Here is a 15,581-nt window from a genome sequence, read left to right as displayed (position 1 = left end):
AGTGGCTGAGAGTCCGCCTGCCAATGCAGGGAACACGGGTTCAGGCCCTGGTCCGGGAAGATCCCACATGCCACGTAGCAACTAAGCCCGTGTGCCACAACTACTGAGCCTGCACTCTAGAGCCTGCCAGCCACAACTACTGCGCCCGTGAGCCACAACTACTGAAGCCCGCGCACCTAGAGCCCGTGCTCCGCAACAAGAGAAGCCACCGCAATGAGAAGCCCATGCATCGCAACAAGAGAAGCCACCGCAATGAGAAGCCCATGCATCGCAACAGAGTAGCCCCCGCTCGCCGCAACTAGAGAAGGCCTGCGCACAGCAACGAAGACCCAACACAGCCATAAATAAATAAATATTTTTTAAAAAAGGAAGTTTATTAAAAAAACCAAAAAAAACTGTGAGAACATTTTCAGTAGTCCAGAGCATGAAGACCTTCTGCACAGGGGCACCAGCATGAGGAGGAACACTCAGGCATGGTAGTAGCAGTGATTTTGCAGTTGTCAAATGAAGAGCCAGAGGGAGAGAAATCAAGTTAGAAAAAGAGCAGAATTAGGTTCGCTGATAAAATAATCTTATGGGAGGCCTTGAATATGCAAAAAATATTAGAATCTCTTTTCTTTCAACATTCATTTTAAGATTTGTTTTAAAACCTTATGCCTGAGCAGCTCGAGTGCTGGATAAATTTTTAAATGATTTATTTCTCATTATTTATATTTAGATTGTTACTATTCTGTCCATTTTAGGAATCTAATTTAGGTATCTCATAGTCCTGTCTAGACGGAATGTTACAATACCAGATACTTCTGCAATTTTAAATAAACTGCAACAGGCTGTATGTATATGTATAACTGATTCACTTTGTTATAAAGCAGAAACTAACACACCATTGTAAAGCAATTATACTCCAATAAAGACGTTAAAAAAATAATAAATAAATAAATTGCATGCCTCTTCAGATGACACAGTGCCCCATTATTCACCACTATACACCTAATAACAAAACATTTAATTCATAAAAGCAGGTTATGGTCATATATAGACACAAGAGAAATCACAAACCAAAAGACATTTTGTACAGATAACATCAACTTGTCCTACCTTCATTAAGTCAAGTAAAACGCTATTTAAAATTCCAAGGTATCTTCTCTCCAATGACTGAGGATGGTTAACAGCTGGAAACTGTAACAACAACATGACAGAAGTATTAGCACGTAGGTAAGGGTATGTGTGTGCATGTGCTTTGAGTGTTGGAGAAGGTAGCAGATGAGCAGAAGCTACTGCCCTAGTGCCAAAGTTAAATTTATTTCACATGTATATTACTTTCGGTGTCTATGAATTTGAGGTAGGGATTAATAGGATTGGGTGTTAAATGACAGGAAAACTCACAAGTGAAAGATGATACTTAAATCTAGTCGGACAACACTGAAGCATGTAAAACAAAACAAAATATAAAAATTTGAAACTATTCAGTTTATACAGTCTTGTCTACTTATACAAATAATTTGGTTATAATAGAGTTCATATAGAATTTGTCTGCTTATACAGACAATTCTTACACCCTTTTCACAACAACATATCATTTACTCCTGAAAATTAGAGAAGTAAAAAAAGAGAAAAAGGCCAGTACCTGAAAGGCTACAGAAGTAGAAATAATGAATTCGGACACATGTTCTATTATTGCTTTTAATATACTCTTTGAATGACCTGTTTTCAATTCCTTCCTTTATGTAAGTTGGAACAGAAGGCAAACAGGCTCCTAAATTAACAAATACATTTTTAAATAAAATGAGGGGAAAGGGTCAAGTTTATTCAGATGCTCTGTCCTTCCCTCTGCCAACTCACATTTTGCAATATCTAAGTGGATGGTAAAGTATTAGAGTCCAACGCCATGTACTCCCTCCCAAGAATACAGCCCACCGACCACATATCTACAGACTTCCCATAGGGAGCTGTGAAAAGCAAAGGGAGAGATTATCTTGGCAACTGAAGAAATAAGTTTTAATAATTTCCAAATTATTTTGAACAGATTCATGATTTAAAGCATATTTGGGTATTTAAGGAATTAAAAAATACCACATGGACAAATGTGAGGATGAAAAAAAGGAAGTATGGATATCAAAGTAAAACTTCAGAACACGGGCTTCCCTGGTGGCACAGTGGTTGAGAGTCTGCCTGCTGATGCAGGGGACACGGGTTCGTGCCCCGGTCCAGGAGGATCCCACATGCCGCAGAGTGGCTAGGCCCGTGAGCCATGGCCGCTGAGCCTGCGTATCCGGAGCCTGTTGCTCCGCAATGGGAGAGGCCACAGCAGTGAGAGGCCCGCGTACCGCAAAAAAAAAAAACACAAAAAACAAAAAACTTCAGAACACAAGTGAATAAATCTATGCTAATAAAGCCATCAGTTTAATAAAAATTTAGTTAGTATACACTGATTTGAAATCTATTCACATCCAGATATATTTTGAATATGAATGGATTAATAAACCCTAAATACAGCATACATGTCTGATGAGTTACCACTCACTTGGAGAATGAAATGCTCCCAAGAAATGTATTTTCTAGGTAATTATCCTTTAGCTCCCTGTATTTCCTTTATACCAACATAAGAGCATTTCAAAGCCTGAAATCTCTAAACATGCTAAATAAGTGGATGAGAGAAGTAGTTATGTAGAAAAATTCAAACAAGGTATTAAGATGTTATCCCCACACAGTGCTAGGTATGGCAGGAGATGCAGAATATGGGTAAGACCAAAACCTTGCATGTAAGCAACCCTCAGTCTGATTGTGAAAGCAATCAGTACGAAACTGTACTAAATTCTAGTTGAAGCTCAGAGAAAGGAGAGGCCAAGGTGGTTTGCAGCTGTAGAAAAAAGAATCCATACATAGATAATATCTGAACTAGCTTTTAAAAGATAAGAAAAAATGTGAGGACAGAGAAAAGTAGGACAGCACCTTCTAGATAGAGGACGTAGAGGGAATAACATGAATTTAACACAGACACACAGGCAATAACCTAAAACTGATTTCTGAGGGAAGTAATGCTCTGCGAGACATTTTAACAATTGTTATTCTTCTTATTTCAGAGATGAAGAAGGTGATGATCAGAAAATTCAAATAAATGGTTCAAGGCAGGTTACATAATTAAAAATCAGAACTTATATTTGCACCCAGGTCTGTGATCCAAACCCACATTTTTTCTAAACATGGGTGCCTTTCCTAAAGGAGGTACAGAGGTTCCTCTGGATGTTATTGGAGCATTGAACATCAGCCCAAAGAGAGAGACACCTGTCATGCTGTGATAAAAGACTCTATACCACTAGATTTTAATTAATATCTTGCTTATGAGGTCCTATCTTATGCTACCAAATACCCCCTTCTTTTTTTCCAGAAGTAACATTTCATCAATAAGAAAATTAATGCCCAAAGTCAAAAGGTATTAGAAATATGATTTTTAAATGACCACACAAACTCCTAATTTTAAAAAATTAATTAATGTTTTTTTGAAAGAAAGACACCATTCTCATATTAGGTAATTCAACAAATAACCAAAACTCAAGCATAGAAGTTTAAAGTATATCTCAATCAGTAGTTTGTTTTTTCTTTCCTTTCTTTCTTGATCACTTGGCCAATATGATACAATGAGAGTGCCTCTTTACTAAGCACTTACTATGTGTCAGGCACTGGTCTGGGCATTTTACGTATATTATAATGTTTAATCTTCACAACAACCCCATCAGGTGGTACTTCTGTTATCACCATTTTACACATGAGGAAAAAGAGGCACAAGGAACTTGCCCTAGGTCATTCAAGTAGTAAATATGGAGTCAGGCTTTGAACCTCAGCAGCCTAACTTCAAAGTCTATGCCCTATATTATGGGATAGCAATTGTTATTTTTTTCAAAACAATACATACCGTTAGAGCAACATCTTGTTGATTTTCCAATCTCTACACAATTGAATCAAAATACAAATCACACTGGACTGGTTACTGGTAAGTCCATGTTTCAAGGCAGCTGCAGTTCACACACCCTGTACGCTTAGCTGAGAATGTCTCAGACATTCTCAAGTAAATGATAAAGGAAGACTTTTCCCTCAAAAGATGTGGTTAAACCTCCAAAAAGGTTAAACTAATTTAGCGAAAACACCACAAACACTTTCAGACTAAAATGTAAAAACATTAAGGCTTATAAAAATCAAAGTGTCAGGGAAGCAGCAATTCTCCAAAGGATATTTATAAGCAGCACCGTCATGTACTCTCTACCATTTACCGATAATACTATTTAGTGAGGAGGTCTGTAAACAAACAGGACCATAGACAAAGGAGTAAAAGATCTCCTTTGTTTAGCCTATCTAATCCAAATGCTACTCATTCTTCAATATCCATTTCAAACTGTAAATCCTCTATATATCATTCCTAGTGAATCCAGCCAACTTTCTAGAATGTTTAACATTCTCAAGGTCTCAACTATATTTAGATGTATTAGAAAACAGTACAATGTAGTAAAGAATGTAGTACTTTATTATATACCACACTTTATCATAAATTGTATTGTTTTCTAATTATTTCATGCACAAAAGTCTTAATTCTTCAGCTAGTTTACAAGTTATTAAAGCCAGGTACCATGGCAGATCTGTTTACACTCTCTTCAGAGAATCCAGCTTAGAGCCTCTTTAACCAGGCAAAGAATAATGCAGCCAGAAGACCAAGCTTGATGTTCCAGGTCAAATATTCAATCATTTAATACTATTCAACCTAGTAAGAGCAACTCTAGGTGTGTTGTGAATATAACGGTGGCCATGATAGCTCATTTCTTTAAAAAATTCATTAGTCCAGTAAGGATATATTTTTCAAAAAGCTTTTTTTTTTTTAAAAAAAAAATTTTATTACAATTTTTAAAACATTGAAGTATAGTTAATTTACAGTGTTGTGTCAAACAGCTACTTAAAAGAGACTGCCATGTGTACTACAAGAGCTATGACCAGAGTGCTTCAGGAGCACAGAAGGGGGAGGCACCCATTCCCCTTGGAGGAGTCTAGAAGGGCTTCATGGAAGGACACTTGACTTGAGTCTGGGGGGAGGGAGGATGGAAAGATTTCCAGGAAGTGGGGTAAGTATTGGGAGAATTACAGAAATGAAAACATAGCACTGCAGGAACAAGGAAATGGTGACAAGTTCAATGTGGCTGCAGAGCAGGGGGCAGGGGTAGGAAGAGGTGGAAGACAAGGCTGGAGGCCTAGAAGGAAGGGGTTTTTAATGCTATCCTAAGGAGTTTAAATTTAATAAGCAATCTTGCAGAGGTTTTCAGCACAAAGATGACAGAATTAAATGGGCAGTTTGCAGGAAGATCATTCTAAAAGCAATGTGAAGACTGCAGTGAAGAGAGAAACTTGGAGAAATCAGTTTGGGAGTGGCTATTCAGGTAAAAAGGTGGTAAGAGTGAAAGAAGCATTAGAGATGGAGAGAAGGGAAACATAAATGAGCTTGACTGCTGATAATGCAGATTGGTTCAAGAGAGCATTCAAATATTCATCGAGTCCCTACTACATGTGCTGGGCTAAGCTAGATGCTGGAAATGCAGCAATAAAACAGATGATTTCTAACATTAATAATTAAAAAAATAAACAAAATAATTACATACTGTGATAAGTGCTATGATGGAAAAAGAAGGGTGCTATGGGAGAGACCAAGAAGGAGGTGGGGGACGTATGTTGGGGGGTCAGAGACAGGGGTCATTCTTGGAGCTGAGATTTATAAAATGAGAAGGGGCCATGCAAGGGAAGTGCCTTCCTGGGAAAAGGAGTCACAAGTGCCAATTTCATGAAGCTGGAACACCTGGGAATGTTTACGGAAGTTAAAGAAAAAGAAAGGTAAGTGTGATGAAAGTCTGGAAAGGGATGGGAATGGAAAGGGGTATGAGCTGAAGTCAGGGAGCTAGAAGGGCCCAGAAAAGGCAAGGTCTGATGGGAAGGAGTTTGGATGCATTCTCAGTGAGACAGTAATTCATTAGTTATGACTTGCTTTATTTCTGACTAGAATAGATTTTCCTTTCTTCTGGACTGAGGGCAAGTCCTATTTATTATCATATTTTCAGCATCTAGTAGGACAAATGCTCAATAACTGTTGAACTATTTGTACCCTAATTAATGGTCATAATTTGGTTATTTTTCAGCTTACAAAAGCAAAAATAAAAGGAGAAAAAAGAAACTTGCCTGAGGTAACTCAGACAGATTTGGAAGAGAGAGAAAGCAGGAAGGGGATGGAAGAGAAATGTTTGCATTTCTGTTCCTTTCTTTCTTCCACACTCATTGAGCCTAGCAGGAGGTATACTGTGCTGGGCATTCATGTGTGAGGAGGAGTACTCTTCAAAGTGAAATAAACTGAGGCCAGAAAGCCAAAGGAAAAAAACAAAGTGCTTTGCAAATGTCCAGAAAACATGGTTTGAGAATTATGCATTTAAGAGAAACAAAAGAAGTGGCGGTGAGCTTATTTTATAGTTCCCACAAGGGCCAGCAACTGGCATGTTGGCCCAAACAGGGTAGTTGAAAACTAAAAATGTTGCTTTGGGGGTGGATGGAACAGAGAAGCAGCTTGTAACTGGCCACTCCAGTAAGATGCCTCCTGTGACTTGGTTGTCCCTCATTTGGGGAAAGTTTATACTTTAAGACTCTTTTTAGCATATTTTCTGAAATCAAGTTTTGCACAAAGTTAGCAAGTCTAGAAAAGGCTGCCCAAGACAATACACTAGTTTGAAAAGAAGATTTGATGTTTCACTAAACAGGAAATACCCACTAGAACAGCACCTTTAAATATGCAGAATGTGAGTATTCATCATCTTCCTCAAATCACTACAACTATGTTTGCTCAAATAAGCAATAGCCATTTATACATTTTTCTATCTTTTGGGGATGCTTAATATTTTGCATAAAGAAACATTCTGAGATAACCAAAGTTTAGAATAACGTGTACACTAAAAAAGATTTTGAAAAATTGGAACTTACAAATTAGGAAAATATTAGCAGCTCCCACTTTCAAATTCAGAATTCACAAATACTATATAAAATTCAAAAGTAAAATATTATAGGGCTTCCCTGGTGGCACAGTGGTTGAGAGTCCACCTGCCGATGCAGGGGACACGGGTTCGTGCCCTGGTCCGGGAAGATCCCACATGCCGCGGAGCGGCTGGGCCCGGAGCCGTGGCCACTGAGCCTGCACGTCCGGAGCCTGTGCTCCGCGATGGGAGAGGCCACAACAGTGAGAGGCCCGCGTACCGCAAAAAAAACGAGAAAAAAAAACAAAAATAAAATATTATAATGGGGATTATAAACACTGTAATGGGAAAGGCAATAGTATTCGATGGATAGCTTAGCATTCCACTGTGCAATGAGCAATGATTTAAATACTAGTGTACTGATTCCATTTGGGGTTTTAGCAAAGCCTCTTACCCGGAGCCCGTGGAAGCGAGGATTACTGTAGAAGAGCTTCATTTGCTCAGGTGGAAGTGGTCCTAGCACCTTCTGAATAGTAAAAAGTTGGTCAATTTCGCTTTCTCCAGGAAATAAAGGCTGTCCATCACTAAGCTCCCCAAGAATACAGCCCACGGACCACATATCTACAGACTTGCCATAGGGAGCTCTGAAAAGCAAAGGGAGAGATTATCTTGGCAACTGAAGAAATAAATTTTAATAATTTCCAAATTATTTTGAACAGATTCATGATTTAAAGCATATTTGGGTATTTAAGGAATTAAAAAATACCACATGGACAAAAGTGAGGCTGAAAAAAAGGAAGTATGGATATCAAAGTAAAACTTCAGAACACAAGTGAATAAATCTATGCTAATAAAGCCATCAGTTTAATAAAAATTTAGTTAGTATACACTGATTTGAAATCTATTCACATCCAGATATATTTTGAATATGAATGGATTAATAAACCCTAAATACAGCACACATGTCTGATGAGTTACCACTCACTTGGAGAATGAAATGCTCCCAAGAAATGTATTTTCTAGGCAATTATCCTTTAGCTCTCTAAATGTCAACAAGTTATACTGATCCATTTTTTGAGTTCAGCCTATTAAAATGTACCACTGACTTATGTGTCTTCTTAAACAACAAACACTTAATATTATTTAACCTCTGACTGCACAGAGTCAAAATAGCTAAGATTGTGCTAAACGCTATTGGATTATTTACTTCAATCTATTTATACCCTTTGTTTATGGGACTTTATGACAGGCATTTCCCTCAAAGCATTTTTTCCACTTCTTTAGGGATTTATAGCTATCTTCCAAGGTCTGAGTTTACCAGAAGGCTTTTGGAGTACTACTGTTGCTAATCAGCTATACATGAAAATCTACGTATCCCCAAAAAAGCTTTACATGTATACCGCAATATCTATAGCCTTAAATCAAATTACAGAAGGCAGATTAAGAAATCATATTTTTTAGTTTCAAACATAAATTATCTAAGTTTTAAGCAGGGAAAGCCAAAATAAAATATCTGAAAAAAAAAAGGAATTAAAATTCTAGAATGCCATAGTGCTATAGTAGTAATATAAAACTTTTAACAAATACTCTAAAGCACTTTTAACATAATACAGAATATGTTTCTAGGATGATAAATCATTGTAACAATAAGTCAATATTTTATTTATCTCATTTCCTCCCATAAAAACCCAAGAACCATACTAGGAAACTTCATTTAGATATTTTTGGTAGCTTGCTGGGAAGGGAAGGATACTGATCTTTCTTTCATACAAGTATAAGAAAGACAAAACTTGTGCTAGATGGAGAAAACTATGGAAAATCTTTACATACCCACCATAAGCTATTTTTCTTCTGTCAACTAATCTGAATAATTTATGCAGCTGTAATTACTTTGAATGTCAAGGACAAAGTCTTGAGAATGTATAAAAACCTGTAAATTCTTCATGTTAACCAAATATCAACTGATTTCAATGGGATTTTTATACAAATAATATGGTTCTTCAACCAGTACTTGACAATCATTTAATCAGTAATATTCAATTTGGCTCAGATTAGTTGGAGTCCCCATCTACTTTTGGTAGCTCCCATATAGCTCTAAACATAACTCAGTTAATGAGCTATAAACATAGCTCAGTTTTCCAGGAGGTATTATTAGGCAGCAAATACTCTCCGAAGTTTCATAATAAGGCTGTCCTCAGAATGAACTCCTCAGGGACATCTTATAGACAAAACCATATTATAATGAGTCCCTCTACCATACTTGAATCCTCAGATGGGGTTCTAAGAATGATTTACTTCGTACTCATTTCTTCTTTGGAAAATCCTGTCCAGGAATTTCAAACTCCCAATCCCTCCCAAAAGAATGAACAGATGAATAGACTACACATTAGAGTGAGTCCAGACAGAGGTACACAGAAGAAACACAGACAACACAAAAGAAAATCAGTCCTAAATCCAAGTTGAAAAATGAGCACAGAAATTCAAATCTATCCACACAAGGAGGGATAATAAAGTGACTAGCCACCATTTATTTCACAGGATGAAGCACAAGCTTTTGATTAAAAAAAAAATGGTAAAGCTTTCAATAACCGACACCAATAATTCTTATAGGCTCTAGGTCAGCAATGAAACAAGATTTAACGCCAAATGGTTGGTAGACCCTGGGAAATCAATTGTTAACTTCAAAATAAACCCTCAATGAGAACCTGCTGCATAGTACAGGGAACTCTACTTCACTGTACAGTAGAAACTAACACAACATTGTAAAACAATTATACCCCAATAAAAAAAAACTTTTTAATAATAAAAAAATAAGAAAATCAACTGACCACAAGTGTAAAAAAATAAAAATAAACCCTCAGTGGGGGGTGGTGGTGGTGGGATGAACTGGGAGACTGGGATTGACATATATATACACTAATATGTATAAAATAGATAACTAATAAGAACCTGCTGTGTAAAAAATAAATAAAATAAACCCTCAGTGAGTAGCTTAAACATATAGTCATCATGATCTTCAGAAGAAATACAGAAATTTATATTTCTATTATATAAAAAGTACCTTTATTTATTAAAAATTTTTTAAATTGAAGTATAGTTTACAATGTTGTAAAAAATATCTTTTAAAAATTAAATTTCTCATGTCCCCTAGATACATGTATGGCACACTAAAGAAAAGAGATGAAACCTATAATAATTCGTGCACTGGTCATCATTACCATCATATCTAATTTTATTTGTAGAGTGTGTCTTCTACCTCAATTCTTTGATGGTCCCAAAGAAGGAAATACGATCTAGGAAGAATAAGAAAATACTACAACTACGATAGGTAGAGAATTATTAGTGAAACTGTGATGGAGATCAAGACTACAGGTCCTTTCTTAGGTTCTGAAGTTAAAACATAGTAAGAGGAAGAAGTATCTTATCAGAAAATGTTTTTCTGGTGTTGACAGGTGAATGAAATACCACTGAAAGTGGAAGGGTGGCACAAAGTGGATGGATGTGGCAGTGTTGCTGAGAAAATTATCAATATATTAGTCTGGAAAGCCATTTATCATCAAACAGGATTTACAATGTTTGGAAGGAAAATATCAGTAGGTTCAATATTTACAGAAAAGTGGCTAGGCATAAGAGATACTCCATAAGTATCTGCTGAATGAATGAATGAATACATGAACAAACAGATAAGCCGGAATGTCAAACTCTGTGGATATACACATTCTTAATGTGGAAGACTATTAACAAAGATGGCAGCAATAATTTCCCTCCATTTCCATACACCTGCCACTTTGTAATGTGATTCTGCCACTCCTCCCATCAAGAGGCAAAGTTTATTCCTCCATCCCTTGAATCAGGGCTTAGACAAGTAACGTGCTTTGGCCAATGAGGCAAAAGTCATGCAAAGAGGCTTGAAAACCACCTTTGCTTTCGGGCTTGCCCTCTGCTCAGGGAATTCTTCTGCTATTATATGAAGAAACTTGGACTAACGCACTGGAGGATGAGTCCCCATGGAACAGAGATAGTTTGTCCCAGCTGAGGACCTAAACCAACCAGCCTCCAGATGACCTGCTGACTGTAGCTATATGAGCAACTCCAGTTGAGACCAGCAGAAGAATCATCCAGTTGAACTCAAACAGCTGACTCCCCCAACCTGATGGCACCCAGAATTGTGAGCAAATAAAATGGTGCTTGCTTTATGTCATTAAGTTTTTAGGTGGTTTGCTACACTGCAATAGGTAACTGGTATTTAATTAACTCAAGTTCTTATCTTCCACAGATAATCCCAAAGTTAACAATAGAGGATCAGCAAATATGTAGATGTCACTCTATTCTGGGAAGGTAACTCACCCAAGTAAGAGTTCTGGAGACCGATACCACCTGGTGGCCACATATTCTGTATAATTAGCATTATTGCCTTCTGAGAGATTCCGAGCAAAACCTGAAAGATAGCAAAGCCCAAAGGTGTAATTTTGAAAAAGAATTAATTTTTTTAAAGAATTAATTAGAATTAATTAATTTGTCATGTTGACAAAATATTTCAGTGCTATTAATACCTTAAAGGAACATCAAAAGAATATAATGATTGTTACTGAATGGGCTGTTTATTAACAGTGCCCTTGTCATTTAAAAAAGTTAGTCCATTGTTCATTCGTCAATTAAAATATACAGTGTATTCACTACAAAACCAGCCTCTCCTCTCTGATAAAGAAATCTATGTTTTCAAAGTTATTGCATGCTTTTGTAAGCATTCAGAGCTTTTCCAATAAGTGTAAATCTTAGAAACAAAATGAAGACTCCACAAGAGCCAGAAGTCAAAGCTAAATTAGCATGTCGCAGATAGTCGTTAATTCTGCTATGTGGGACCTTAGATAGTATTTGTATATCTATTGGTGCTGATCAGCTCGGCCATTATGTAAACAACTATCGGTAGCGTTTGGCAATGATGGAAACAAAGCAGGCTAAAATGATTTTTATCTCCTAATGTGACTGAGAAGCATATTAGGGATATCTTAATTACCTTACAGACTCTATTGCTACCCCCCGCCCCCCGCAAGTAACAACCCTTTCAAAAGGTTTTGGGGCCACAAAATAAACTGGCAAGTAGGTTAATTACCCATCTAACTCACCAAAAGCAATATAGGTTCACTGTAAATAGTTACAGAGAACCAGAATATTACAATTAAAGGTAAAAGTTAAGGTGTATGTCAGTTTCAAGAAATAGAAAATAGTGTTTCTTAAAGTGGAACAGTAAAAAAAGAAATAAACACAGCAAAAACAAACCCCCTAACTTCAGTTAATCAACACTTCTTTATAAGACATATTTGGAAGAAATATTCGTATTTTTTAGTGGGATTCTTCAAGCCAGACAAAGGAGCTACACACTCTGGGAGGGAAAACAATCAGGAGGTTCTTGGTGGGGAAGTGCAGGGCACAGAACGCCATATGTGGGGCCATCATGTGGAACTTGCTGACCGTTTAAAGCTGTCTTTTCTTTAAGAAATGATGCTAGACTAAGGATGCTTTTTTCCTATTATTAACCATTCTATATGCATCTTTTTTATTTATAACTTGCTTGACAAATTTCAGCTCCTAAGTACTTATTAAGATGTTTAGGTACAGCAGGACTCTTCTTTGCATTATTTTTTTTAAATTAATTTATTTTTTTGGCTGCATCGGGTCTTAGTTGCAGCACGCAGGCTCTTTGTTGCGGCACGTGGGCTCCTCTCTAGTTGCGGCGTGCGAGCTCCAGAGTGCGTGGGCTCTGTAGTTTGTGGCACGCAGGCTATCTAGTTGAGGCGCGCGAGCACAGTAGCTGTGGTGCGTGGGCTTAGTTGCCCCATGGCATGTGGGATCTTAGTTCCCTGAACAGGAATCGAACCTGCATCCCCTGCATTGGAAGGAGGATTCTTAACCACTGAACCACCAGGGAAGTCCCCCACTGAACATTTAAAGGGAATAAACGGAATCATTCTAAAAATGTCTTTTAACCTTACAGATATATAACTGTTGCATATATACAACACATATGTATTTACATAGTTATTTTTCAGTGTTTATGATTATGCCTGAAACAATTTCTATCAATATTTAAAATATTAAATTTTTTTTTTTATCCAACTCAAGTCAGCAGGCCATAGTGGTATTTCTGGAAAATTCTTTCTCTGAGGTCATTAAGTACTGGGCTTATGAATATATGCACATGCATGTATTTGCTTTGAATTCTCATTAAACAAATACTGCATGATGAATTTTTTAAAATAGTAGACAATACTATGCAAAGAGAGTAGAACTCTTCCCACAATCAATTTTTTAATATACAACCCAATAGAATGTTCATTTGCTAATTTAAGTCAAAAGATAAAAAATACTTTTAATACACCTGTAAAAGCTACCTAAGTGCTATATTAAATTAATTCTGTACTTACAGGGCTCAATTTCTTTTTAACTTACCAAAGTCACACAGTTTCAGAACATCATTGTGGCTGATTAAGAGATTTTCTGGTTTTATATCTGGAGTATCAAGATTAAAAAACAATTATTAAAAAATGTTCCATGTACTGCTGATTGATACTGTTAGAGCACTGTAATGGCACCTAATTAGAAATATCCAGAGTAATATGAATAGAAAACTATGGCAGTGAAAAGCAGAGTAACACATTTTATGCTGGTACACAAAAGTTCCAATTAATTTTTTTTTTGAAAAACATGCAGACCACCATTTCAAAAATATTTTTCCCCTTAAATCTTAAAGGTATCAATTGGACCTCTGAAAGGAATTTAAAAATGATTAAATCTAGGCTACCACATTTTAAGGAACTATTTTTACTTTATAAAATACTAATAATACAAATTTTTGGAGATAGAGACTATAAACTGTTTACACCCACAACATACTTTAAAAACATATATGAGAGTAAGTAGGTAGCATTATATTTACTGGAGAAAAAAATACAAATAAGATACATTGTTCGTTATGATTTTCTGTATTCTTTCTATATTTATATATCTCTTTAGGTTTTCTATGATGTGGTTCACAATCATAAATGTCTAGTGCTGAAGCTATGATGGATGAGTCAAGATAAGATTTCTCATTTATTCTGTGGATCTTTTGAAGATGTGGTGGGAGTTAAGGAGTAGAAATACACAGAAAATGCAGTTTAATTCCCTCCCTTTGGAGGCATCTCACAATTCTATTTTTAGAGTGCCCATCATCTATATTATATGGTAGAAGTGAAAATGGAGAAAGGGAAGAGGTAGGAGTGAGATCTGTAGATTTCAGAATCATGGTTTCTGAATTAATTCACAACCATTAATTCACTATACACTTAACCAAATCTCAGTATCACTATGGAAATGCAGCTAAATCAGTTTCTTAATATCCTCAAACTGTAGTAGAGACTGTTATTAGAATCATTACCCTAGACACTAGATGTCCAGGTGACCAAGACATCTCTCCATGCTGCCAACAACCTTCATAATGTAACTGCTATGAAAGTCAAATGCAAGAGAAATACAAACTGTCCCTTTCCAGAAATAATAGGAGTTGGCATTCTTCACATGACCTTTAAGCTATTCTTAAAGTGAATTTTTTTGCGGTACGCGGGCCTCTCACTGTTGTGGCCTCTCCCGTTGTGGAGCACAGGCTCCAGACGCGCAGGCTCAGCGGCCATGGCTCACGGGCCCAGCGGCTCCAGAGCATATGGGATCTTCCCAGACCGGGGCACGAACCCATGTCCCCTGCATCGGCAGGCAGACTCGTTTCAACCACTGCGCCACCAGGGAAGCCCAAAGTGAGGCTATTTTTAAAGTGATATCCTTGTGTGCCTGTTTAGATAAATTAAAATGTAGTATTCATTTGTCTGATAATTCAAAGATAAGAAGTGGATACTGCAACATTTTCTGACAAACATCTTTTAGCTTCATTATTGTATCAATTTGTGTCCCTTGAATGCAAGAGATTATCAGGAAAAGATAAATGGTATAGATTAAAGATCTTGCTGAGCAAGTAATTTCCCTTTTACTGCTATAAACCACCCACTTCATGGCAATAAAGGACAAAATAGAACAGTTTATGGAAGTATAATCATGGCCCTTATGCAAGGTTCATCATGCCTACAACCTGCAAACAATGGGCACTTTTCATGAACAGGTAGGGAAAATCAGGAGGTAAAGGTACATACTAGAGATCTTGGTCTAAGAGGAAATGAGAAGTGGCTGTCAATGGGGGCCAGTGACTTAGCACCATGTCTAAAGCCTGATTCTGGCTTGTTTCACATTACCTGCTCTACCTGCAGGACCAAAAGGCAATGGAGAGGGTAGTTCCCCCTGCAAGTAAGCTTCAAAGTTTCCATTTGTTGAGTTCGTTTTATCACTAGGTGCTTCTGCTGTTGAAAGCGGATCTGGTTTTACAAACACAGAGATCTCACCATAATATCCAAATAAATGTGCAGTCCATCCTTTTGGTGATACAAAAGGAGACTTGGAGCCCAAACAATGTCTCATATCCTATACTTTCAAAATGTATTTAATTTAAATGGAACATCAGTGCCTGTGTGAAATATTTTGTTAACTTTATTTGATATTCTCCATTTC

General features: G+C 36.9%; 1 protein-coding gene across 1 annotated transcript in view; it reads right to left on the bottom strand.

Moving 5' to 3' along the window:
* CDKL5 (cyclin dependent kinase like 5) overlaps nt 1-15,581 on the bottom strand; it is a gene marked incomplete at its 3' end in the record, with an annotated part of 182,957 nt that overhangs the window by 34,422 nt on the left and 132,954 nt on the right. Inside the window, exons 7-10 of the mRNA XM_082864224.1 lie at nt 13,440-13,499; nt 11,337-11,427; nt 7,444-7,633; nt 1,099-1,179 (exon numbers count right to left, since the gene is read on the bottom strand). Of these exons, the coding sequence (XP_082720350.1) occupies nt 1,099-1,179; nt 7,444-7,633; nt 11,337-11,427; nt 13,440-13,499 (422 nt within the window). The remainder of the gene's footprint in view (nt 1-1,098; nt 1,180-7,443; nt 7,634-11,336; nt 11,428-13,439; nt 13,500-15,581) is intronic.

Source organism: Leucopleurus acutus, assembly GCF_964270905.1.
Source record: "Leucopleurus acutus genome assembly, chromosome: X".
NCBI classification, from domain to species: Eukaryota; Metazoa; Chordata; class Mammalia; order Artiodactyla; family Delphinidae; genus Leucopleurus; species Leucopleurus acutus.
This window is presented reverse-complemented; position numbering and strand designations above follow the sequence as displayed.